The 25,187-nt window shown below is 48.7% G+C and overlaps 2 protein-coding genes and 1 long non-coding RNA gene across 5 annotated transcripts; 2 read left to right on the top strand and 1 right to left on the bottom strand.

Moving 5' to 3' along the window:
- Positions 1-81: 81 nt before the first annotated feature.
- Positions 82-14,327, top strand: NONO (non-POU domain containing octamer binding). Of its 3 annotated transcripts, none has more exons than XM_031594142.2 (11): positions 82-282; positions 682-817; positions 3,295-3,515; positions 4,499-4,800; positions 6,726-6,821; positions 7,785-7,981; positions 8,129-8,213; positions 8,965-9,067; positions 10,012-10,054; positions 10,725-10,834; positions 13,300-14,327. In XM_031594142.2, exons 1-11 carry the CDS (start codon positions 169-171, stop codon positions 13,435-13,437), a joined length of 1,545 nt encoding a protein of 514 aa, XP_031450002.2. In that variant the 5' UTR covers positions 82-168; the 3' UTR covers positions 13,438-14,327. The 3 variants fall into 3 exon arrangements, with proteins under 3 accessions (XP_031450002.2, XP_031450003.2, XP_031450004.1); XM_031594143.2 differs by having other exon boundaries at positions 3,322-3,515; XM_031594144.2 differs by lacking the exon at positions 82-282 and adding an exon at positions 310-461.
- A 5,055-nt stretch (positions 14,328-19,382) lies between these two features.
- On the top strand, positions 19,383-25,151 carry ITGB1BP2 (integrin subunit beta 1 binding protein 2). Its single transcript, XM_090150428.1, has 11 exons — positions 19,383-19,522; positions 19,722-19,771; positions 19,857-19,913; positions 20,315-20,460; positions 20,592-20,704; positions 20,820-20,878; positions 21,607-21,677; positions 21,794-21,896; positions 23,178-23,297; positions 23,638-23,700; positions 24,807-25,151. The coding sequence occupies exons 1-11, from the start codon at positions 19,459-19,461 to the stop codon at positions 25,089-25,091; spliced, it is 1,131 nt and encodes a 376-aa protein (XP_090006554.1). The 5' UTR covers positions 19,383-19,458; the 3' UTR covers positions 25,092-25,151.
- On the bottom strand, positions 19,521-24,807 carry LOC149916050 (uncharacterized). Its single transcript, XR_016471162.1, has 3 exons — positions 24,215-24,807; positions 22,646-22,757; positions 19,521-20,223 (listed from the first exon to the last, which is right to left on the bottom strand). It is a non-coding gene; the product is annotated as an uncharacterized LOC149916050 (long non-coding RNA).
- Positions 25,152-25,187: the final 36 nt, after the last annotated feature.

Below are 25,187 nucleotides of genomic sequence, written 5' to 3' on the forward strand. Positions count from 1 at the left end.
GCGCGCGCGCGCGCACGACGCTGCACGCGCTCGTAGGCGCCGCGGTCCCTTTAAAGCCGTCGGTCCTTACTGCGCCTGCGCGGCCGTTCGCCTCACAACGCCTGCGCGGCGCCCGCCGGCCGCTCGCTCGTCTCCTTTGTCTCTCTGCTCGCCTCTCAACCCAGCGTGATGCCCGCCGCGGTGATTGGCAGCGAGCGCTGCGGGCCGCCGCCGAAACGCGGCCAATCGGCTCCTCGCAAAGAGCCGCCGGCCCGCCTCGGCCCGCCCCGCCACGATAGGCCGGTGAGTGGCGGCGCGCGCGGCCAATGGGAGCGCGGCGTTCGCGGCGGGGAGGCCAATGGGAGCGCGGGTGGAGGCCATAAGGTTAGGTTGCGCGAGTTCCGGCCGCGCGCGCGCTCCTCTTAGGGCCGCCGCGGGGCCGAAGGGCCGCGATTCGCCTCGACGCCGCCGTCCGCCGCCAGGTGAGGCCGCGGCCGGCGCGGGGCCGCCGCTCGGGGCCGTTCCGCCGCGGGGGCGGGCGCGCCGGCTCGGTCTCCCCCGCCGAGGCCTTCCCTGGGCCTAGCGCGGCCCGCCCCGCCCCGCCGCCGCACGCGGCCGCAGAGCCTCGCCGAGGCGCGGCCGGAGGGGTTCGGGGCCGCGGAGCCTCGGAGCCGCCGCCGACCGGTACGTGTCCCCTCGCAGGTGGGGAAGATGCAGGGCAACAAGGGCTTCAACATGGACAAACAGAACCACGCGCCGCGGAAGCAGCACCAGCACCAACACCAGCAGCACCCGCCGCCCTCCATCCCCGCCAACGGGCAGCAGGCCAACAGCCAGAGTGAGTCCCACAGCTCCTGGGGTCGGGGCTGCCGCCGTCGTTGTGTCTGCGGGTTCCTTTTTGTGCGGGTTCATAGGACCAGGGAATGGCCTGGGTTGCAAAGGAGCACAATGCTCGTCCGGTTCCAATCCCCTGCTGTGTGCAGGGTCACCAACCAGCAGACCAGGCTGCCCAGAGCCACATCCAGCCTGGCCTTGAATGCCTGCAGGGATGGGGCATCCACAGCCTCCTTGGGCAACCTGTTCCAGCGCCTCACCACCCTCTGGGTTCCTCTTTGTGTGGGGTTCTCCGGGGAAATTTGCACGCAGTTTGAAGGCTTTCAGTTCTTAGCGGTGTTTCTGTCCCCGCAGATGAATTTGGGCAGCTTTCAGCCTGTTCCTTTTTTGTTCCTTTTTTATTCCTTCTCTCCCACGAAACGGTTTCTCAACACACACTTCCTTAAGTATGAGGGAAGCAGAGCTGCTCTCTCTGCAGATGCAGTTGTCCTTAGAATCATAGAATCGTTTAGGTTGAAAATCTTAGAAAAGATTTCCAGGCTCATCTTGTCCACTTGTGCCCACTGAGCTGTGTCCCCCTCAGCACTGTTATCCACAGCCACAAAGAGTCATTTTTACCATGGAAGGCCCCCAGAGATGCTCAGGAGCACATACGCATGCCTCACTGTGCACAAACAGCTGCCCTCAGTGCTGCGTTTCTCTCTACTTGAGGCTGTTTCCGTGTTTGTCCTTAATCAGTACGGGTTGCAGCTCTGTCAGTTGTTCAGGTGCTTCTGAGTTGAAGCACTGTGTGCTAATGGAGCCCTGTCCAACCCGACCCCGTGGGCCACAAGAGCAGTTCAGTGCAGCCCCATCGTGTTGTTGGGAGGGGAGCGGGTGCTCTGGTTGTATTCCAGTTTTCTGTTGTAGTCTTTCTGCTTGGTTTTCAAAACAAAGATCCCAAAGTCACACCTGCACTTCGCTTTCTCAGAAGCATTTCCTGAGCTTGCTGCCCCTCCAGTTGTATTCCTTATGCACGGTTCCCTTGCTTTTTTCATCCTGCTTGCAGGTTGAATTGATCCCCTCTCGCCCCCATGCAGGCAGACAGCAGGCTAATAAAAAATGCACTGTTTTTTTATGAAGTGATCCTGTTAAGCAGGTTCATGGGAGATGATAGAACAGGGTGGCCGACTGTTGTGCTTCCAGTTAGTCTGGAAACACTACAGCAGTCATCACTGTGTTCTTGGGAGATCAACTCGGAGGGGCAGCCTGCATCTTGCATCCCTTTGATCTAGTTAAGGTGGAACAGTGATGCTTAGTTAAATCACAGACCTTGGAGTTGAACCCCAAATGCTTTTGGTAAAGGCCTGGAGAAGTTTGTAGGACAAAGCATTTCACCTTATGTGATTTTTGCATGATGTAAATAACTTATTGTTCTCTATAGATACATCATCAGTCTCACTTCTTTAGGTTAGCTGTAGAGGAGTGCTTGTACTCACAAAAGTGTGGTCCTTAGCCATTGTTTGTTGTTCTGGTCAGTATCATACTCTTTTGTCTGAATCAAACATGTGGCCATGATGTTGTGTATCCTTTGCAAAGCAAATTGGGGAGGGCTCAATGTGCAGAGTGCTGGTGTCGAATAAATAAAAGAGAGGAAGAAAAAGAAAAAGAGTGAAATACCCACAACTTGTAGAGAGTTCCTGTATGCCTTTTAAGAAAGGGGGCAGAGTCAGGCAATCTTCACATGGGATCTGCAGCTTCCAGGGTCATGCTGGATTCTTGTTGAATTGAGGGCTAAAGAGTGTATGTGCATGTGGGATTGAGGATGTTGATGTAAGCACTCCTGTTTATTACTGTTAGATGTAGCATTACTTAGGAAATGCAGATTTTGTGTAAAGAACTTTGTAATTTTTCTGAGGTCTCACCTAAGGGGCTGTTTATATGTTTTTGTTATTTTCACCATTCCAGCCTTCTCTTCAGCTTGGAACCCAAGGCTCTGGAACCCAAATCCCATCCTGTACAGTACCAGCTATCTAAAATGTCACCCATCTGGGCAAAATTAACTCCTCTGTGTATTTTTTTTTTGGTCCTCTGGGTTGTTTGCGGCAAAATATCTGATTGCTGGCTGAACTGCACCTTCCCTGTAATTATTCAGGTTGTAATAGCAAAATCCTGTAGTGTGACTGCAATTGCTTTTATTGTGGACCAGTCATCTTAAGCAGATCTCCAAAGCTGAGTGAAAATTCTCACGTTATTCCAAGCTCTGGTGTTTCTGTTATTTTTTTTCAGTTCTAGACTGCATTTCATTGCTGTTAATGAGATTCAGGCACGTTTTCTTTAAGAAAAACCTTTGTGCTCATTGTGAAATAGAATCCTCCTATTGCTGAAGAGATGGCTGGGTAGGTTTGAGACCTAAGTGTGGGGGTGGTATTGCCTGTATTTGTCCTGTGTCTCTGTGTTCACTGTGATGAAACCTAATAGAATTTATCCCCCCAACTGTAGAGCAGCTGTGTACCTTATTCCCCTCAGATGAAGGCCTGACCATCGACCTGAAGAATTTCCGGAAACCTGGGGAAAAAACCTTCACCCAAAGAAGCCGCCTCTTTGTGGGCAATCTGCCCCCAGACATTACAGAGGAAGAGATGAGAAAGTTATTTGAGAAGTATGGCAAGGCAGGGGAAGTCTTCATACACAAGGACAAAGGCTTTGGCTTTATCAGGCTGGTGAGTGCCCTGCTGCCCTAGGGGTGTTTTGGTAGCAGTGAACACTAGAGGAGTGTTCTTAACTGTGAGTAGTAGGTGTGCAGATATCTTGCTAATTGAGCCTGCTGTTGGGTTTCAGTGACCTGGGATCATGGATTAGCTTCTACAAGTCATTTGACTGGAGCATGGTGTAAGGAGTGTGAATTCAGGCAGCTTGTGGCAGGATGTGTGAGATAGCTTGTAGAGTTATTCTCGAATCAGCTGATAGAAGGAAAACATGAACACAATGCTGTTAAAGACCAGGTAGACTTCTGCCTCTTAGAAGGACACAAACCTGGTTTTTCTGTGAACACAGACCATCCCACAACATTACTGGGGTGACAAATGCTTTGGAGGTGGGGGAAAGCCTCCAGATAATCACATTGAAATCTGGCTGGGAGGGAGGGGAGTTAGCTGCAGACATCTGAGAATGGTTCTCAGACCTGTGGCTCAGGTGCTGTCTGTCTGAAAGCCCCTCTGTGAGTGCGTAGAGTGGGAAGTTCCAGAGTCTTTGGGCATTTTACTGTAGCACAAACTTCTTGGCAGTGATGTAAATGAATCAGGGTGTGAAACTGGAGTAGGATGTCTTCCGTGGATTGTCATACAGCAAGCATTTCCTTGAATAATGTGTGAAACGTTAATTGTTACTATTTAAAACAAATTATTAAGCGCATTTATTAGAAGACTGTGTTGCTCTAATTGAGTTACATCTGATAGATAATGATAACTTGTTTGCTTTGTTACTACTGGTTACTGGATAAGGCTTGCATCTAATGTTTCTTTTTCCCCTCCAAACTCTATGTGTGTCTTCAGAGCCACTGATAGCAGAGAATGGCTTTTAGGGCATGTTTTATAATGCTGTCTTCTCAATGAAATACTTGTTCAGGGGAGATGTTTGTGACAGTTGTGTACGTAGCTGATTCCATACTGCTCTGAGAGCTTCAATGGTGACTTTTTATCTTCAGGAAACTCGCACTCTGGCAGAGATTGCAAAAGTGGAACTAGACAACATGCCTCTCCGTGGGAAGCAGCTCAGAGTGCGCTTTGCGTGCCACAGCGCATCGCTCACAGTCAGGAACCTGCCTCAGTTCGTGTCCAATGAGCTCCTGGAGGAAGCCTTCTCTGTGTTTGGCCAGGTGGAAAGGGCTGTGGTGATTGTGGATGACAGAGGGCGATCCTCTGGGAAAGGCATTGTGGAGTTCTCAGGGAAGCCTGCTGCTAGGAAAGCCCTGGACAGATGTAGTGATGGCTCTTTCCTGCTGACGACGTAAGTGTGGAAGGGCGAGGAGTGCTGTATGGATGTGAGCAGTGTTTGTTAGAAGCAGAGTGGGGGCAGATGAGAGATTGTTTGCCCAGAGAGAATTTTACTTAGCTTCTTTTCCAGCAAGAGTGAACATATGCTGAAACTCAAGTCTCAAATCTTCCTGTTGGAAAGCCTGCTGGTGGGGTCAGTATGCAAAGCTGCCCAATAAACTCTTTGTAGATAAAGGTGCCTTAGAGCAATTGGAGCACCTTGTAACAAGCAAGAGGTGCTTCAGAGACCACCCTTTCCACTGGCTGGAAACAAAGCTCAAGGTGTTGATAGTACATGCTGAATCTGGGGGTGGGACTCCATGCAGTGAGCGCTGCTGAGACAGAATGCTGGTCCTCTGCTTTGTGAGCACAGGATCTGTCTGAGGTGCTGATCAGATGGACTGGGTTGTTCTGGGTTTTAACAGTAATGAAATCATTTTCCTTGTGCTTAAATATCATAAGGCAACAGAGGACATCAGGAGTAATTATGTGAATGTGCACAAGTGAATGACTGACTCTAGATCTCTTCCATGGAGCACTCCTTGTTGCTTTAAAAGTGGGGGGTGGTTGGCCATCTTTGATATATTGAGAGTAAAAACTGTTTTTTCTATGCATGTCCTTAGAATTTAATAATGAAACACTGCCTGAAGTTGAGCTGTATTGATAATCTCAAAAGTAATTTTGTAAGCATTGTGCTCTCGCTTCTCTCCTTTTTCTTGGGGGAAGCTGTGTATGGCACAGCAGTATTCAATGCTTTCAGTTTCAAAAAGCAGGTTTTTTTTTTGTGTTTTTTGTTTGTTTGTTTGTTTTTTTATTTTTCTCCCATTGCTGTTTTCTGTCTGAGACTCTTTGGGAACAACCATTAGAGTTGTAGTTGTCAGCAGCAGGGTTGCTGCCAGGGTGCTCTTGGGCTCTCTTAGTTCATTTGCATTATTTACTCCCTGCCTTCTTGCTTATTCAGAAATAAGTAGTCTGAAAGAACCATGAAAACAAATTGAGCACTACCAGTACATAGGAGAGAGCACCTGGGAGGCAATGTTCACTCTTTTTCTAGCTCTCTGCACTGGTTTTTATTATGTGGAATGGGGAACCAGTATGTTGCTTATTTCTACATATGGTTTGGTTTTGATTGGAGTTATTTACTGCCATGAACTAGGATGAAGCAGCAGCTACATGAGCTGGCTGGAATAGATGAGTTCACATTGGAAAATAAGGCAGTTAATACTGGCATGTATCACCTTAAACTGAAAAACTGTGCTGTGGCCCTTCAGCCTCTCATGTCCTGTCTTTCTACTGGAGCCTGAGCACTGCTTGCTCCTCAGCATAGCATGACTGTTTCTTCCATTTCCAAAGCTCTGGCAGATAGGTTAAGTAGCCAAAGAGAAGCTGAGGATGTGAGTGGTGTCAGTGCTGCACTGGGAAGCTGATTGTGAGATAATTAGTATTATTAATTAATTTTCTTCTTCACGCAGAGATGAGGAGGGCAGAAGCTCTCAGATGCAGTGTCTGTTGTGAAGCATGCCAGTGGATTTCTAGGGAGATTAAGGCAGGGCCCAACAGGAGCTGGCAGAGCTCTGCTGTTTGGCAGTAACAAACAGCACGTGGTGATCCCTCCAAGAGGGTGTGAGTGATACAGCCAGTGATCTCCAGCAAGGAGTAGTGTTACTCACCATAGACAGCTGTGAACAGGGCACGCACAGCCCATGGTTGGTCGTGTAGCAAGGGAGGAAAGAGAGGAGAAAATTCTGGTTTCATTTGGTTCAGATCCCTGGCTGCTCTGAATTTCATTGAGAAGCACTAAAAGCAATATTTTATAGGTTCAGACTTAGTATACAGGGTTTCCTGTAATGCAAGCTTATTCTAGAGTTGTCCTCAAAGCATCTCATGTTTTCTTTATAGATTCCCTCGGCCTGTGACTGTGGAGCCCATGGATCAATATGATGACGAAGAGGGACTACCAGAAAAACTTGTCATCAAAAACCAGCAATATCACAAGTATGTGCTTTCCATAAGAGACACTGTGGGCTCCAGGTCATTGTCCTGCTTGTTGAGCCTTAGGAAGGTGCTCATGCACTGTTCCCTTGCCCTGGTTAGCTGAAAGGAAGTGGTGTTTCTGGATCCACTCTGCTGGATAAGTCTGGCAGCCTCTACATATTTTTTCATAAGTGTTTATCTGCTTCTATTCTTGGAAGAAAAAATGGTGTTAGTTTGGGGTGTGTTCCCCTTGGTTGGATGAGAAACTGAAACAAAGACTTGAATTATTTGCTCTAAGGACAGTCTGTAGAAAAAAAGAGTCTTAAAGTTACAGTGAAAATAGAAGGAATAGTGTGAAGAGCATTAAAGGATTATAGAGCTGTCCAGGAGGAAGGCCATTGTCTTTGAGGGCTTCCTGGTGTAAGCAGGTATCGTGTGGTCACAGCAGTGTGGATCGGTAAACCATGTGAGGTCATACATTTTACAAGTAAGGAGAATGAGAGCTGCAGGAGCCCTGAGGGTGCATTAGGAATAAGTGCATGCTCCAGGTGCAGGGGTGCAGAAATTAGCAAGGTAAACATGCATGTTTGGGCTTTGTGTATTTCTGGAGTAAACCTGTTCATAAGATGTGCAGCAGGAGCAAAGCCTCTTTGTTTCATGAGAATGTGTAAATTTTTTTCACCCAGTATCTTGGTGTTTTAGGAACACAGTGTCATTACTTGAAATGGGAGATGACAGGACGCTTGTTTTCTGCCTGATTTTTTTCTCTCAATAACAGCAGTTTTTTGAGGGGAAAAAAAGTGGTATCTAAAGCACAGCTATTTGTGCAAAAACAGAGGGCACAGAGGTTTCTTATTTGGTGCAGTGAGACATGTTTCTAACTGACAAAAGGATCTGCCACGGCATTTGCACACAAACAGTTATTTTTTTCTTAGTTCCTCTTTGCTTTGTTGAAGCATTCACTGGCTCTTCCTTGCTTGACAGGGAGCGTGAGCAACCTCCTCGATTTGCACAGCCTGGCAGCTTTGAGTATGAGTATGCCATGCGTTGGAAGGCTCTAATAGAGATGGAGAAGCAGCAGCAAGAACAGGTAGACCGTAACATCAAGGAAGCTCGAGAGAAGCTGGAAATGGAAATGGAAGCAGCTCGCCATGAGCACCAAGTTATGCTCATGAGGCAAGGTACCAGTCCAGGATAATTATAATAGCAGATCAAGGCCCTCCAGCATCCCAGGATGAGTGGCTCAGTAGACTGATGGAGCCTGCTGACGCTGAGCTGTGGCATAGCTGCTTGATTTTAACCAACTGTGGAATTGTCATCTTTTACAGATTTAATGAGACGCCAGGAAGAACTGAGGAGGATGGAGGAATTGCATAACCAGGAAGTACAGAAACGTAAACAGTTGGAAATCAGGTAAGGAAGCAGTTCTGAAATTGTGGATCCATTATGACACCTAACAAAACACTTCTCCACTTCACTAATTATTCAAGCTGACAACTTAATTGCTATCTAAAGAGTGGGTGTTGTTTCTGGCCTTTTCTGTTGATAGGGGAAGTGTACATCTAGATTAGGATGGAAGAGTTCCTTCTGAAAGTTTAGGACACTGAGTAGTATTAGGTTGGATTTTTTTGTTTGTTTTATTTCTCTATCTCAGTTTAGCTCCTTGACCAAGACAGGGTCAAAAAATGAGAATCTGTGCAGCAGCTTTAGTGCTGCAGGTTGGGAAATCCCATCTGGTATCTTATCTGACTTCTCATGTGGGAGGTAACTTAGTCTAAGAGATTTCTCTCTCCGTTCCAGCTCTTCATTGTTTCAGGGTTATTGTAAGAAGCTCCATGTGGTCCTCCAGTTTACCTCTGTAATACAAGGAGCTTGAGAAATATCTGGCTTTTATGCATTGTATTGCACACAGTTAGCATGTACTTGGGAGCTGCTGTGTGCATGGGTGAGCTTGGATCTGTTTTTATAATGAATTCCTTAAAACTGAGCATGTTGAGAATGTCTTGCTCATGGATGTTTGTTTTCATCACAAGGTGCCTAATATTTTACAGCTTCAGCAGAATCATGTTTTTAAAGCTGCGTGTTTCCAAAATGAGACCCTGCTAGGCAGCACTGTGATGCAAATGAGTGTGTTGTGCTGAGCATCCTTACCTCTTTTTTCCAGGCAAGAGGAAGAACGCAGGCGCCGTGAGGAAGAAATGAGAAGGCAGCAGGAAGAGATGATGAGACGCCAGCAGGAAGGCTTCAAGGGGAACTTTGCTGATGCGGTACGAATAGCCCACTTCCCCATTGCATCCATGTTCATTAGGATTTTGCCCTTCCCAGCATGGAGCTTTCTGTAAATGCTTAAGATGGTGATTGAGAGACTCTATACTCAGTACATCCTATACTCAGTACATCCTACACTCACTTGTTGATTCCCTTTAATCTTAATAGTTTCGTCTGGAGAATGTAGCTTATGCAGTTACTGTCCAACTGCTGTTTATGTAGGTAACATAGAATCACAGAATGGCCCAGGTTGGAAGGGACCTCAAGGATCACGGATTTCCAACTGCTCTGCAACATGCAGGGCCACCAACCTCCACATTTAATACCAGACCAGGCTGCCCAGGGCCCCATCCAACCTGGCCTTGAACACCTCTAGGGATGGACAGAGCATCCACAGCCTCTCTGGGCAGCTGTTCCAGCACCTCACCACTCTCATAGTAAAGAACTTCCCCCTGACATCTAACCTAAATCTTCCCTCCCTCAATTTAAAACTGTTTCCCCTTGTCCTGCTGTTATCTACCCTTTCAAAGGCCCCCAGTGAGGTGGATCTGTGATGTGTGTCCTAAGCTCACTGGCTGGCATTTTGTTGAAGTGGCCCAGTGCTGCATATCTGTTATGTAAGCTTGCACTCCTTCCAACAGGAAAAGCTTCTTAGCTATGCTGAGGAAGTAGGAACACTGATTCTTTACAGTGTGTTACTGCTGCTTAGCAGATCTCACCAGGCAGGTATCAGGTATCTCTGTGCTGCAGTTTAGTACAATCCCTCCATGTAGCTTTGCTTTGCTGCTCGATGTTGTACTATGGTAGAATAAATCTTGAAATATACCCTAAGAATGACTTTTCTGTGCAGTAACAAAAAGCCCAGAACACAATGTATTTATGTGACTTCATTAAGAAAAACTCCATTTTCTTTATTGTTTGAAATGAGTCTCTCTTTTTCCAGAGGGAGCCACCAGACATGCGAATGGGACAGATGGGTATGGGAGGTAAGTGTGGTGTGATTTTTTTTTGTTGTTGCTGTTTTTTTGGTTTTTTTTTTTTTGTGGACCTCTTCATTTCTATGCATGTTTATTTTCTTCTCTACAAAATCCATGACTTTTTGAGTGCTTTTGTTTTATTTGCTCCTTACTTGGAGAGAATTACTCTGACAGTTTCTAAGTTTAGTGGCAAGAAGCAATCATTACAGGAAATACAACAAAAAACTGCATGTGAGGCAGTACTGTATATATGTGAAAACTCAGTTACCAGAAGACTTGATTGAAATTGCTGTCAGACCCATATGTGAATAAGAAATTTGTACAGATAAAGAAAGTGGTACAGTGCATAGCAACCCGCCCTTGATCCCAGGCAGTAATCTCAGTTATGTCTTTCAATATTTTGACTACACAATCTGGAGTTTCAGGCCACATGCCTGTGAGTGAGAAGACCATGGAGTAGTGGTTCATGGAGATGGTGACCATTAGAATTTGCTGTAGTTTCAGATAACAATGGAATGCAAAACCAGTTTATCTTGACCTAATAGTGCTTGTTAATAAATCAGGACTCTGTCCCTGCATCTAACACTGCAGGAAGCTTACATGGTGCTTTGTGGTTTTGGAGCAATGAGGAGACCCCAGCTTCCTCTGTGTTTGCTACAAATAAGGTTTTGTTTTCCAGGTACCATTGGCATGAACAATAGAGGAGCTATGGGTGGTACCAACGTTCCTGCTGCTGCGCCTCCTGCAGCTGGTCCTGGAGCTATGATACCTGATGGAGCCATGGGAATGGTAATGCATCTCCAGCTGCTTCTTGTGCACACCTTTTAAAAATACATGATATTGTTTCCCTTGTTCAGCACTGTGCTGTTTAGGCTTGTTGCCCCCCAGGCCCAATACCTGGCTGCTGCTGAGATCTGTATGAGTTCACCTTGCCTTGCTATTTGTTGGTGTTTTTGAGGATTTAACCACGTCATCCTTCTTACATTACCTTGAATATAGCTAATGCTAAACACCTTTGTTAGAAGGATCCTAGCAGTAATTTGTAGTCATTTTTTAAATGGCTTATTGGGAAGCACTCGGAATGTTTGGAGATGTAGAATCTTGAAGCATAAAGCTGAGCTTTCAGGAATGTTCTGTCCATAACTCATTTTTGAAAACACTAAGTTCCCATGCTAATAAACTGAAATGATTACAGTAATAATGAGGATGCAAAAATGAGTTCAGATAATTTGCTTAGGAAGTGAGGAGCAAAGAATCAGTGGAGGCCATGCTTATGTATTTGCTTTTTTTTAGTTTTTATATTGAATTTATTTTTAAACTGCATATATTTGCAAAAGGTCTTTGACTCTTCTTGTAGGACGAAGAAAGCTTAAGTGCTTGATTGGCCAAAGTGAAAGGTGGATCTCCAAATCTTTCTTCAGGTTTACACACTGTTTACATGTAGTTGTCCTCACTCATACAGACCTTAAATGTTTGGTAACCTCAGGCATCCTCCCAGCTGAGATGTCACTGCTGAGTTAGGAAGAGAAAGCCCTAGGGAGAATTCTGAATGCAAATTTAAAATTTAAATACAGCTAATGGAAATCTGAGAAGTTCTATTCATTACAAATCCTTTGCAAAAGATGATAAAAGTTGGATTGTTTTCTCTTTGTAGGAAACCCACAAACTGTCTGCTTCAGTAATAGTGACATGAGAAATGAACTGATGAAGGAATGTAATTCTAGTGCTGATATGAGCTGAAATCTGTTGTTCTGAAACACATAGACTTGTCACTCTGCATGCTGCAGCTAGCTTGAAAAAAGTCTGTTTGCTAAATTTCCATAGGAGTGTAGGAAAAATGCTTCTAAGAATAATATCTGATCCTAAGGGACATTGAGATGCTACTGAGATAAAATGAAAAATCAGGATATTTAGACAGGAATTATAGTTGCTGCATTTGTAATTTCAATGGTGAATGGTAACTGCACATGTTCTGGCTTGTTAGAAATGTGAGGTAAAGTGCTTCAGTGTTGGGTTGGAGTTGTTGGGGGGTGTCAGGTTTAATTCAGGAACCAGGGAGCTCAGAGTCTGCATGCAGATACTGTGCTGAGGGCTGCCTTGGCAAGGTGAAGGAATTTAACTGCTTGCGGTAATTTGGCTGTTACTGTTTCTATGAAAATAATGCTGTGATGGTCAATGTCTGCAGCTTGCAACTGGGGAGCTTCCTTATTTTGCAAGTGAAGTTCAGTCTAGTAAAGCAAATAGTGGGTGTGGGGATGACCTGCTGTACTGGGAAGGAGGGATACTGCTCAGGAATTTGAGCTTTGGTGGTATACATTGAGGGCTTTACTGCAGATAATTGCTTTGGTGGCATCTGTCATTCCTGTCCTTCAGACAGAGGATTGATCCTCTCACAGGGCAGCTCTTCCAGTCAGGTTTATTCATCTTGAGCAGCTCATCATACTTGTTTTAAATGAAAAAAAAGCAATAGAAAATATGTTAAGATCAGTATGTTGGAACCTAGACCAAAAGCAGTGGGCTGTTTCTCCAATAGCCAGAAAGATGGATATTTTTTAGGAAACTTTGTCCAGGCCAGGTGCTTAGTTTGACTTACTGAGTCAGTGCATTCCAGTCCTTGGGTGTTTTTTAGACCAGATGGGCTGAAGCTGTGTATGACCTGATCTGCCCTCCCAGCTGACTCAGCTTAGAGCAGGGGGTTGGACTGGGGACTTTGTGAGGTATCTTCCAAGCTGAGCAATCCTTTGCTCTTCTCCCTGCTGGAAGAAAGAGGCTGTGCAGTAGCACAACTGGGAGATGGGAGAACTGAAGAATGGAAATAGAGGGATATGGCCAAGCCACAGGGTCAGTATTTCAGACTTATCTTGGATTCATAGCATTGTCTATGTCTGGATTGTGATAGTGCTGCATTATCAGTGTGCTGCTCTTCATTTACATTCAGTTTGGGTGAGGAAATATGATGGAAATGCAAATTCCTCTCCCAGACTGTTACTCACACATTCCACAGCAGGGCAGTAGGCTGAGGATGGTGTATGAGCTGCTTTCCAATATGCTTGGCTCCAAGATAGGGAAGGGTCTTGCAATGCTTAACTGTAATTAGAGCCTTCTCAGTCCAGTTTTGGGGTTAGTTTTGATGGGTTAGGGTACTTTTATAGCATAATAAACTGAAACTGCAGGATTTGGACAGGATTTGAATCAATTGAATGGCTTCTAACTGCTGTCTGTTCTTTGTTTGCCATCTTGCTTCTTCAATACAGACTCCACCACCGCCTGCAGATCGCTTTGGGCAGGGCAGCACGATGGAAGGCCTGGGAGCGATGGGAGGGAACCCTCCTGCCTTCAACAGAGGAAATCCAGGGGGTGAATTTGGCCCCAACAAACGTCGCAGATACTAACAGGATGAAGCTGCCCCCTGCACTTGCCCCAAAGAGGAAATGAATCTTGGCAGGCCATACAGGGTTCTACTCAGGGGGTGGGTATCAGAATAGTCGATTAGGGCCTGCTTTGGTTAAGCCACTCTAGGATGAGGGGAGTGCAGTCTGACTGATAAACGTTTTATAGAGAATTTCATGTGGTGCATTCCTATAATTTCAATGTGAAAATGGATTCAGGGAGGCTGCCGTGGTTGTTCTCTAACGGTAAAATCTGGCAAGGACTGCAATGCCTTGACCATTCCAGGTATCCTGTTTGCAGCCGGAGTCCTGAGGCAGAACTAGATAAAACTGCAGTAAGTCTTGGCATTTTTTTATTTTATTTTCTTAGTTTAGCACAGGGAAGGAGCTTCTGGAGAACTAGGGCAGCATCTGGGTACTTTGCAGCTCCCGTGATTCTGTAAATTTATATTGCTCCAAATGATCCATCATATAGTGAATTGGAGAAATTTTTATGTTCATTTTTTCTGTTTTTTTTCCTCCTAACTTGTAGTTACTCTTTTTATCTGGACCATCTGTTTCTTTAAAGTAGTTGACCGTCATGTGCAGCCTGTGTGGCTGGGAGGATCTCGTTGGGATGAATTTTTTGATAATGTGTTGTATCGCTGTTTATTTTTACTGGTAGTAAAGTACAATCTATTGGACAAAGATACTGTATCTCATGCTGAAGATTTAACTGAAACAAATGTTTGTATAATCTTAACCTTGCCTGTCTTTTGTGTAGAAGTACTACAAGATTTTTTCATTTAGTGTAAACTGTTTGAACACAAGCTGTAATTGTCCCACTAACAAGTTTGAGTTTGTCTGAGGAATGTTACAGGAATGCATTATTAAAGTGGATTTTAAGCCTTTTTTATCTGCTGTGCTGCCTCTTCTGTTTTTGGGGTATTTTTTTCACTAAATTGCACATGTATGGATTAAAGTAAGTCAGGCATCAGATTATGGAGCAAATCTTGTGTTGGTCAGTAAGAGGGTATTAAGCCCTGAGAATTTTCTAACAGTTCTCCTGGTCACCCAATGAGTTTTGTTTGTGTTTTGGAAGGAGAACTTCAGCATTTAAGAAGTAAAATGAGAGAAGCTGTGATGTGTGTGGGTTATGGCTGCAGTGCAGACACAGAAGCTAAATGTGAGACTTGTTGGTGCATCACCTGGGCTGTGGTGTTCAGTTCATGTCTGACAGCAGGGTGCTGCTGTTTGTGCCATGTCAGAGCAACATGCAGGGCTTTCTGTAGGGCTCTGACCTCTGCTTGGGGGCAGAAAGCTGAGGACTTGTCACTGTCAGTGGTGACAGTGTGTTTAATGTTGTGTAATGCATGAGGGAATCTGCAGGGCCAGGAGTCCTCTCTGCCTTGTGTTCTTGTGTTACAGCTCTTGAGTTGAAGAGGTGAGAGCAGAGAGGGGAGCTTAGGAAAAGGTTTAGAGGAGGAAGTGTGGGAGAATTGCAGCCTTAGAGTATAAGAAGCTGCTTCCAGGCTTAAAAATAATAGGGAAGATTAAAGCATTTGTCAGATGACAGGCAATACCAAGGTAACAGCTTTTAGAAATTATGGTTTGGCCAGTAGGTACCCTGTTAAAATAGGGGTGCAGTAGTTGTTCTGAAGGCTTTCATTGGTTTACACCTGTCACTTGATTAATTGTAATTAGCCTGTAATTGCATGATTGATAAACGATTGGGGAGAGACTACAGCTGCTGCTCTTGTTTCCATTGCTTATTTCCATGTTTGACAGCAACAGCATGAGCATCTGGCATGCTTGGGTGAATACAGCATTTAATGGCACTTCTGAGAGGAGTTGTGATTTACCTGTAGTGCAGTATGAGGAGTTGAGCAATGCTTCTCACCTGCCATGTTTGCTTGAGTAGATCCCCAAAAATCTGGCTAGAATGGCTCTCCTCGTGGAGGGGCTGCCTCTGCTCTTTGCCTCCTGGCTGGAGTGTCACTGGCAGGCTTTCCTTAAAGCAGAGTGGCTGGTAAGTAGATATTTTGATTCCAAAATATGAAAAACTAAAAAGAAGTTGTGAAGTTACACTCAGCTGTGTGTCTCAGTCTTCTGTCTGTTGTTCTGCTGGTTTTGTTAGTGAGTAGTGCAAGAAGTCCCTGCCTTGGTTGGATATTGAGGGAAGTTCTTCACAGAGAGAGTGGTGAGGTGCTGGAACAGCTGCCCAGAGAGGCTGTGGATGCCCTGTCCCTAGAGGTGTTCAAGGCCAGGTTGGATGGGGCCCTGGGCAGCCTGGTCTGGTATTAAACGTGGAGGTTGGTGGCCTTGCGTGTGGCAGAGCGGTTGGAAATTCATGATCCTCGAGGTCCCTTCCAACCCTGGCCATTCTGTGATCCTTAGGGGAGGCACAGAGCTCAAGTATGAGGGTGCTCCAGCCACTGCCTTGGTCCTATTCAAGTGTCAGGTAAGGATGGGCAGGTTACTAAGGCTTTGGGACAAAATGGATGTAACAGAATTGGGGGGGATTTAGCACTGCTCAAGGTTCATCTAACAAAACAGGTTTAAGAAATTGGAGGATGTGTTGACAGCAAAGGAAGAAACTAAAGCTGCGCCCCACTGTGAGTGCTAGAAAGAGCTGCTCTTGCTTAAAGAAGGAAGAAACTGAAAACCTGCACTGAGGATCTGGGAAGGGAATTGTAAAGAAATCCATTATTGCTACTTCCAGAGGCGCTCAGCAGGAAGGAATGGCACCATGGACTGCTTGCAGTGCAAAAGCTTTCAAGGCAGAGTGCAGGAACAAGAGGGGCTGCATCGCTCCAGAGCAATTCCAGACCCTGGAGCTGCTGAAGCACTGCTGCTGCCATTGCTTGGATAAGGCAGCTGGTGCAGCTCTACAGAGTGGGTTCTGTATGAGCGCTGCCCAGATGTGCTGAAATTCAGTCAGTGAGCAGAAGAGTGTGTCTGACTCTGCATGCTTTTGCAGATCATTGGCTGTTAAATAGCTGTAGAAAGAAAATCTACTGTCATAGGAGATACCACTGCCTTTTGCTGTTGTTTCTGATCAGCTTGGTTAAAATGCACTCATGCAGTATCAGTTCATGATGGACTGAGGGCTGATGAGCAGCCTGGCTTGCAGCAGTTTGCTCCTTAGCTTTAAATCCCCATCTTTGTGAGCTGTGCAGATTGTGATTCATGCTACTTCCCTTTAAACAGTGCCTGCATTTACAAGAATCAAATCTGGACAATCCAGCTGGAACCCGAGTAATTTTATCACATCAAATAGATAGCAATTTCCTTTTTTTTTTTTTTTTCCTTTTTCCTGATGCACAGGAGCTCACCAGAAGCTGCCTTTTATTACAGAGAGCCACAAGTGGTTTTATCTAATGAACCATTTTTGTAACTCCAAAGAAGGTGTTTCCTGTGGCCATGCTGAAAGGAGCCACCATTCCCTCTTTTTTTTCCCCCCATGTTTGATGGCTGTGAGAGCCAGAGCTGCCTGAAAGGAGAACAAGAAAGCAGTGCAGCTCAGCCCCTCACAGAGCTGTGCCTTTGGGACCTCCTTCCATCATTGCACATGGCCTCCCTGCTCTGTGTGATGCTTGTAGTGAGTGCTTCAAGGCAACAGCACCCTCCAAAGGAAGGTTTTCATGCTGGGTGCCAGCTGAGGATGAGAAAAGTGAATCTTCAGGGCGGACTGCACTCAGTTCTTTTTGGACCAGTTCCTACTAAGGACTGTCTGTGTGAGTGAGTGCTAGAGTGAAGCAGCAGCTCATCTCTGAGGAGGTGGAACTACCTTGGGGAGTGAGAATCAGCCTGAAATACAGCAAGAAAGTCTGCACCAGTATTAGTGCATGCTCACTCAGTGAGACCAGAGTGCTGGGGTGACAGCCCAGCTGCAGGACAGTGTTTATGGTTGGAGATGAAGGTTGCCTGTAGATCTGTGCCTGGAGTTTTTCCTTTCTGACACACCGCTTCCTTCGTGAGGCTGCATTTGCTTTCAGGCTCAGTACTCCAAGCTCAAAATTGCAGCTCCATGCTGGACACCTCAGCTATAGCTGTGCCCTATGCTACTTCTTGCAAGGTACTTGTTGCAAAAGTTATAAGCTTTTTTCTTCTTTAGCTTTCCAAACAGTGCAAATCACCATCTCTAGTTGATGTTATTTTTCCAGCATGCATAGCATCTTTAGTTTAGAGACCACTGGTAGCAGTGTGCACGAGGGCAGACCAGTCCCAGGCAAACTGTTCTCCTTTTGGTGATTAAAAAAAAAAAAAAAAAAAAAAGGATTTTGAAAATGATTTGCTCAATTTCTCTATCTCCTTTTTGTTCTCTGCTCTACCAAATTAATTGCACATAAGCTAAAGGGGCTTTATTTGTAATCCCTAGCTGGCTGTTCCTTGCACACTGCTCCCGAGGCACAGTGCATGGCCAGCCCAGGGACTTGTGCTGTGCTTGGAGCTGTGCGCCAGGTCAGGATGGGCTGCAGCACCACGGGGCCACGACTGCTGACAGCCCCAGCTCAAAGCTGGAGGAATCATGAGAGCTGTGCAGCCTCATGCTGTGCTTTTGCCATCATCTGTAAAGCACAAAGGCACCAGCTCTGCTATGGACCCCTATGGCCCATCCTTGCTTAGCGATGGGTGTCTTTAGCCTGTCCCCACACTGCAACCTTTGGTCTCATCCTTGCTGGGCTGGGAGCTGCAGACACAGCAGCTCATTGGTGTTTCTGTGCACGTGTGGTTTCCGGCAGCTTCGCTCCCCACGTTAACCCACAGCTGTGCAGTGAGCAGTGCTGTGGTTTGCTCCTGGTTTCCTGCAGGCGCACAGGGACAGCCCAGCTGCTGCTCTGCCGTGGTGCTGGGGAGTTCTGCTTGCCCATTGCCCCAGCATCGCCTCAGCATTTCCTCCACGAAGTAACCTGAACTGCAAATCTTTGCTGGCACGGGATGGCAACAGCTGCAGCCACACTGACGGCTGACAGAAAGGACAAGGAGATCTGAAACCCTATAGCAGCACACAGCCCCCTGGCTAGGCATTCCCTGTCACAGGGCTCTGCCTGGCTTCCTGGGAACGAAGTGAGCCCTTTGAATTTTCTCTGTGCCCCTCAGGTCCCTGTGCCTCAGAGCACCGTGTTACTCAGAGGGTAGGTATGCTGCACTGCTCATAGGGCACACTTCGGGGCTGTGCCAAGGGCTTTCAGAGCCAGTTCCACAGCAGAAGTGCTGGGCGGCTGCTGTGTGCTCCAAAGCACCCAGGAAATGCCTGTGTCTACAAACAGGAACAACAAAAATACACTTTTCTTTCAGATGTTTGTAGGAACTAAGTAAAATTTTTCAGCTCAAGAGGACTTCCCATCCATAAGAGGAAATCCCAGGTCCCGGGATGGGAGCAGGGAGCCTTAGCAAACCTGCTCTGGGTATGGGGAGCATTTTGCACGCGTCTGTGATGATGGTGCAGGCAGAGATAGCAGATGGACAGATTCCAGCCCTGGGTTGCACAAGGCCCTGCACTAAGGATGTTTGGGCCACATGCGTTGTGTCCAGCAGATCATCATGCAGAGACCAGTATGGATTTCATCCCAGAAAATCTCTTCCTTTGCAGGAAACTTTCAGCTGCATCTCTGAATGATAAATGAACTGAGAGCCATCCCTGCAGCAGTTCAGGTGTTGCAACCACACGCAGCTGAGCACCATGTGGTGTGGATGCCCCATGCCAGATGCAGGTGGGATGTGGGCACTGGCAGAACTCAGCCCACCCATGGGGAGCCCCACAACTCACATCCCCTCTTCCAGGCGCCTGCGTGTGCTGGAGCACGGGGGCAGGACACAAATGCCTCTGCAGATAACAGCAGTGCCCCGTCAGCTGCTGTGTCCATCTTTGGCCAGCTCTCCGGTTACCAACCACCTCCTCCAGCTGCCTCCAAAGATAGGCAAAGCCACCTCCCGGACCCTGTGCTGGAAACTACGGGGAAACAGAGGGGAAACCGTGGAGGGGGATGAGATTGATGGGATTTTTGTTGGAGTGAAAGGCACTGCGTGCCTGCCTGAGCCATGGCGCTGCTGTGCTACAACAAGGGCTGTGGGCAGAGGTTTGATCCTGAGCACAACTCCGAGGGTAAGTACGTTCCTCTGCCTCACACCGAGGTGTGCTGGGGTGCCTGATGTGTTCCTGCTCTGCAGCCTCAGCTGCTGCTGTGTGCCCGCCTCGTGCCTGCCAGGGGAAAGGAGGCAGCTCAGGAGCTGTCGGACAGCACAGGCAGCTCACAGGCAGGACTGCCCTTCACAAAAGGCTCTGCGTGCTTTCCTCTCTTCAGATTCCTGCCTGTATCATCCGGGCGTCCCCATCTTCCATGATGCCCTGAAGGTGAGCAGCACTGCAGCTGCAGGTTGGGACTTCGTGTCCAGTGGGATCATCCACCCCAACCATTTTGTCTTTTCCCGGTGCCCAGGGCTGGTCTTGCTGCAAGAAGCGCACAACAGACTTCTCTGAGTTCCTCTCCATTAAGGTGAGTGGCTCACACTGGATGGCTCCTGGACTGGGTTTCCTTGTCTGCACCTGGGTGCTGCCTCCTGGAGAGCAGTGTCACAGCAGCTGGGACCTCCCCTCCATGCAGCACTTCCCCATGTGCCAGCACAGCCGTGGTGTCTGAGCAGTGCTGGGGGCAAGAGAAGGCCCAAGGAGGGGCAGGAGGCTCCTGCTGCCACTTGGCTGCAGTGTGACAGAGCTGAGGCATTTCTGTTGTGGTCCTGGTGAAACTGCACATGGAATTGTCACCCGGGAATCCCTGCAGACACCCCTGCCCTCGTGTAGGGTCTCTGCAAGACACAGAGACACCAGGTCAGAGATAGGATTTGGGAGCAGGTTAGAAAGGGGAAAGCAAACATCAGGCTTTTCTCTGCTGCTCAGGGATGCACAAAGGGGTTTCACAGCAAGGAGAAGCCTCCTGAGCCTTCCCAGGAAGAGACCTCAGACCAGCCAAAGGCCAAGCCAATGGCAGAGATCATCGTCCAAGGACCAAAATCAGCTGAGAAGATGCAGCGGGAAAGACCAAGGTGAGGGAGGCTCAGTCAGGCCATACCACTCCTCATGCATGTGTCTTGCCCTTGCTTCCCGGGAAAAGGCAGCAACACTTACATGGGAAAAAACAAACACCCACTCATCCTCTGCTGCTGTTGTTTTCCAGCTCTGATGAGCCACGACAACTGCTGCCAATCAAAGTATCTAGATCTCTCGAGCAAGCACTGGAGAAACTGAGCCTGTCTCCCAACAACAAGGAGCCCAAGGGCGACTGTGCAGGTACAATGAGCTGATGGCCACCAGCAGGTCTTTCCTGCCAAGCCTGGAGCAGGGGTTGCAGGAAGGGCTTGGGGCATGCTGTGTGTCCCTGAGCAAAGCTGTGGTGTCCTTGCAGGGGAGGCAGCTGCCCAGGTGAGAGCTGGCACCACCTGTAAGAACGCAGCCTGCAAGGCGGTGAGTATCCAGCATCACTGTGCTGTGCTGCTCCCCTTCCCTGCATGCAGGGCAGGTTGCTGGGCAGGGGGAGGTGGCTGTTCCTGCTGACTTCAGGACACATTCCTCCAAGAGGCATCTGAATTCCTGGATTAGTGGTACACCCATGTTCCACTTCTGCTAATTGCTTGCAATGGTGTACAGCATGTATTCAGGACCTTTGTTCTGAAAATGGGGATGGAATAATTGCTGCCTGCTTTTAATTCCTGAAGCATAGCCCATGTTCTGTCTTGCCCTAAAGCCGCCCCATGTGGGATGGTCTGACAGCATCAAAGCTTGTGCTACAGGGAGGACAGCACGCTTGGAAAGAAGCAGAGAGGGAAGCAAGCAATGGACATGGGAGTGACACACTCTGGGAAGGAGAAGGGGCAGAACAGATGAGCATCCCTCTCATCCTTAGGGATGATGAGAGCAGTCTTCTGTAGTGGCCAAAGCACCCAGCTGCTGGGCAGCCCTGTTCTGTGTGGGGAGGTGGCATGATGGGGGTGTTGCAGTGGGGATGTGACCCAGCAGAAGCTGGATGCTGTTGGCATGGAGCAGGAATTGGCACCAGCCATGGTCCCCTCAGATGCCACACTCTGGTGAAGGGGTGACAATGGGCAGCACCACAGGAATGGGCAGAAGCCCAGCTGTACTGCCGTGCCGTGCTGGAGGCACAACCAAAGGTTGTCTCTGCTTTTTGCCCACAGGTCTACCAGGGGCCAGAGAGCAACACAGAGGTTTGTACTTTCCACCCTGGTGTTCCTGTCTTCCACGAGGGGTAAGAAACCATCCTTAAAGGGGAGCAAGCTCACCCTGCTACAGGCTGGGAGTGGTCTGCGCAGTCCTGTCCTTGTGGGCTCCGGCTCCCCGCTCAGGCAGCCCTGCTCCCCCCAGGATGAAGTACTGGAGCTGCTGTGGGATCAGAACGACGGACTTCAGTGCCTTCCTGGAGCAGCCGGGCTGCAGCACGGGGCGGCACTGCTGGATGGGAAAGGCGGTAAGGGATGGGAAAGCAGCAGGGGAGCTCTTGGGCAGGTGGCTGCCAGGGGGAGAGCTCTTAATTGGTACTTCAGGTGTGATCTTTCCCCCGTTCTGCATTAACATCTAATTCTCTTAATTATCATAATCGCCCACGGATGACTGGATCAGGGTTTGAATGCGTAATCTTCACTCATCTGTTGTTTAAAACACTGCCTCTTCATTCACACAACCTGTCAGCTCTCGTGCCCACGGCACGCGTGCAATAGGAAGCTGGAGGAAGGCTGCCTCTGCCCTTGCTTCATGCAGCCTACAGTGCTGCTGCACAGGAACAGGCAGCCGAGCACAGGAAAAGCCCTGCAAAAATCCCCCAAAAGTTTTGGCGGATGTCTGCAAACGGCTGCAGTTGTTTATTGTGAAGCCTTCTCTCTGCAGCTGCTTCACAGGAGGGACCTCATCCACACAGCGATTTGGTGTTGTGGCAGGGCGATGGGGGGAAGGTGCCAATTCACAGCTGTGTGTGTGAGAGAGTTTCCCTTGGCTGGCAAGAAGCTGGAGCTGGGAAAATTGCAACAAAACAGCCAAGGATATCTCTGAAAGCGCACCATGTTCCTCTGAGCCCCTCTCAGAGCTCAGGATGTTCTTTGTCCTGGGCAGAAAACATGCTGGGGATGCAAGGGAGGCTGCTTTAACAGGGAGTCATTTGTTGTCCCAGCACAGTGAATTAATTGTGATGTTGTAGTGCAAATGTTCTGTGCAAATTGTTACCTGAGTGAGGGGCTGGGATTCCTCCCCGCTGTTACTTTGGTTGCTGTGGTGGTGGCTGCAGCAGGCTCTGTCTCCTGGTGATGCTCAGAAATGCCTGGTGGGGCCAAAGCTCCTGTGTGAGAAAGGTGAGCAGTTGGGCAACAAACTAAGTGTGTTGGCATCATCTACATCCAATGATGGTCCCCCTGTTGCCCTCCAGACCAAGCTTTCTGGATGTGCACAGTGCCTGCTCCTGATGTGAGCTTGGGCACTGCAGAGTGACTCGAACAAGGAGATGTCTCTGGTCTTTACACTTCTGAAGCAACCTCAAGTACAGCACAGATGCTCCATGTTCATGGTGCAGTCTGGCAGACGCTGCCCACCCTCACATGAACCACCTCCCCTTGAAAACATGCACCAAAAGCATGGTTTGCTTGTGCTCTGACACCGCCCTCAGCCAGCACTCTGCAAAAGAGTCATTGACAGAGCATCCTTCAGCACAAACATCCCTTCTGCTGTCTATGCACCATCAGCTTCTCTCCTTCCCTGGCAGGACAAGAAGGCAGTGTCATGCAGGCAGGACTGGCACCAAACCAGCAGCCAAGTGGTGGTGACAATCTATGGCAAGAACCCTCTGCCCACCCTCAGCACTGTGAAGGCCAACCGCACTGTGGTGAGTGGGGCTGAGAGAGCTGGCTGGGGCACACAGTGTGCCCTGCCTTTCATGGCACCCATGCTGATGAGCCAAGAGCTGGGTGGGTTGCTGGCACTTTTCAATCCCTGTTTGGTTGACAGCTGGGGTCGGTGCTCCCAACACTCCTTGGGTTGGTGGCAGGGGTGGACCCACAGGATAGGGATGGGGGTGAAAGTCAGCTGTTGAAGGGATCAGCAGACTGTTAGACTGCAGCTGGGATGTGGGAGGCATTACAGTGCTGGAAGGCAGCTGCACTGTCCGGGGAACAGCTCTGAAGTGTTATGCTGCCCACTAAGATGATTTTTTGTTGATCTTTCAGCTTGAAGTTCACGTCATCTTCGAAGGGAATAAGATTTTCCAGGCAGAACTTGATCTCTGGGGGGTAAGATCCTGTTTACTTTGATTTCCCTGATCAGAAATCTGCAGCCTGTGCTGCTGGAGAAGATTTGCAGCCCCAAACACAGGCTCTGAGTAAAAAAAATTATTCCCTGTGTCGTCTCAGACTTCTGAAAAAGCAGCAAAATGGTTGCTGCTACGATTTCTTCACAGTCCTTCCTGTGCATGCAGCATGAGGAAGACTTTAATTGCATTATCATGCAGAAACGCTGCGACCCGTGGGACTCTGCTGTTTGCTGAGCACAGGCTGGTGTATCTGTGGAACAAACAGCCATTTCACAGTCCCTCCCTTGGTGTTATTTGCTGCCAACTCCTGAAGCCCTGCAGAGAACACAGATCCATCGCTGCTGTTGCAGCAGAGAGGATTTGTTTATCTCCAGAGCTGCAGTTTTCTATAGCAGCAAAGGCTGATGGGGAAATTATGCTTTTCTCTATTGATCCTGTACGTGTAGCAATCCCCACGAGCCATGTCAGGGCTGTGCCTGGCTGCTCTCCATTACCTGAAGCACCGTGGCTGCTCTTTTCAACACTCTCTCAGAGCTGGCTCATTGCTGGGACCGCCTGGGAGCCAGAATGCCCAGGTATGGGCATTTGTAGCCATCTCTGCTAGGGGCTGTGAGCAGAGCTTTGCTGGTGTTTGCACCACCCGGTCCTTGACTGAGAGCAGGGCTGAGTGCTGCCGCTGAGTGCAGGCATTCTGGATTTTGCTTCTCCTCGCGTCTGGCTCAGTCCCTGTGTTTTCTGAAGCCACGCAAAGGGCAAGCCTCGCTTTCCAACTCCTGGCCGCAGAGGAGCAGCGAGGCTCAGCAGTCTGCACGTACCCTTCTCGCTTTTATTCCCGGTGCTCGCTGCCCGCTGTTGCGGCGGGTTGTCCTGCCGGCTGCAGAGCTGCCAGTGCCTCACAGGAGGGGGCCGTGAGGGAGCCCGGCACCCACACAGTCGAGGTGCGGCGCGGCGAGGCTCAGCCAGGCGCTGGCTCTGCTCCCGCTCTGCCCGCTCTCCTCTTTGCTGCCGTTGCAGGGCTCGCGCCGTGAAGGGAGGACGGCTGGGCGCTGCCAGCCCTCATCTCCCCGCGCTCTGCCCCCTCTCCAGGTCATCGAGACACACAAGAGCTTCGTGAGCATGGTTCCCTCCAAGGTGGAGATCACGCTCTGTAAGGCCAGCCCCGGGGCCTGGGCCAGGCTGGAGCATCCCCAAAGCAAGGCCTGCGCTCAGGACGAGCCGGAGAAGGCGGCGGTGAGCACGGAGGAGCCCGAGGAGGACTCGGATGACAGCCTGAGCTGGTCAGAGGAGGAGGACGAAGAGATGGAAGCAGCCAACAGCGCGGCGCCGCAGAGGGGCTCTGCAAGAGCAGACGGAGCCCTGGGCAGCCCGTAGGGATCACAAGGGACGAGTAATAAAAGCACAAAGCGGAGCCAACGCGGCGATATCACGATATCACTGACATTGAGGGCCGTTCGACCCCCCCTCCCC

Source organism: Phasianus colchicus, chromosome 14 (genome assembly GCF_987193195.1).
Source record: "Phasianus colchicus chromosome 14, bPhaCol1.hap1.1, whole genome shotgun sequence".
Lineage (NCBI taxonomy): Eukaryota > Metazoa > Chordata > Aves > Galliformes > Phasianidae > Phasianus > Phasianus colchicus.

Coding starts and splice junctions, on each gene's coding strand:
- ITGB1BP2 (XM_090150428.1), top strand. CDS start 19,459: ATGGCGCTGCTGTGCTACAACAAGGGCTGTGGGCAGAGGTTTGATCCT. Junction 20,705..20,819: donor GCCCAAGGGCGACTGTGCAG/GTACAATGAGCT, acceptor GTGTCCTTGCAG/GGGAGGCAGCTGCCCAGGTG. Junction 23,298..23,637: donor TGAAGGCCAACCGCACTGTG/GTGAGTGGGGCT, acceptor TTGATCTTTCAG/CTTGAAGTTCACGTCATCTT.
- NONO (XM_031594142.2), top strand. CDS start 169: ATGCCCGCCGCGGTGATTGGCAGCGAGCGCTGCGGGCCGCCGCCGAAA. Junction 283..681: donor CGCCCCGCCACGATAGGCCG/GTGAGTGGCGGC, acceptor GTCCCCTCGCAG/GTGGGGAAGATGCAGGGCAA. Junction 7,982..8,128: donor AGTTATGCTCATGAGGCAAG/GTACCAGTCCAG, acceptor CATCTTTTACAG/ATTTAATGAGACGCCAGGAA.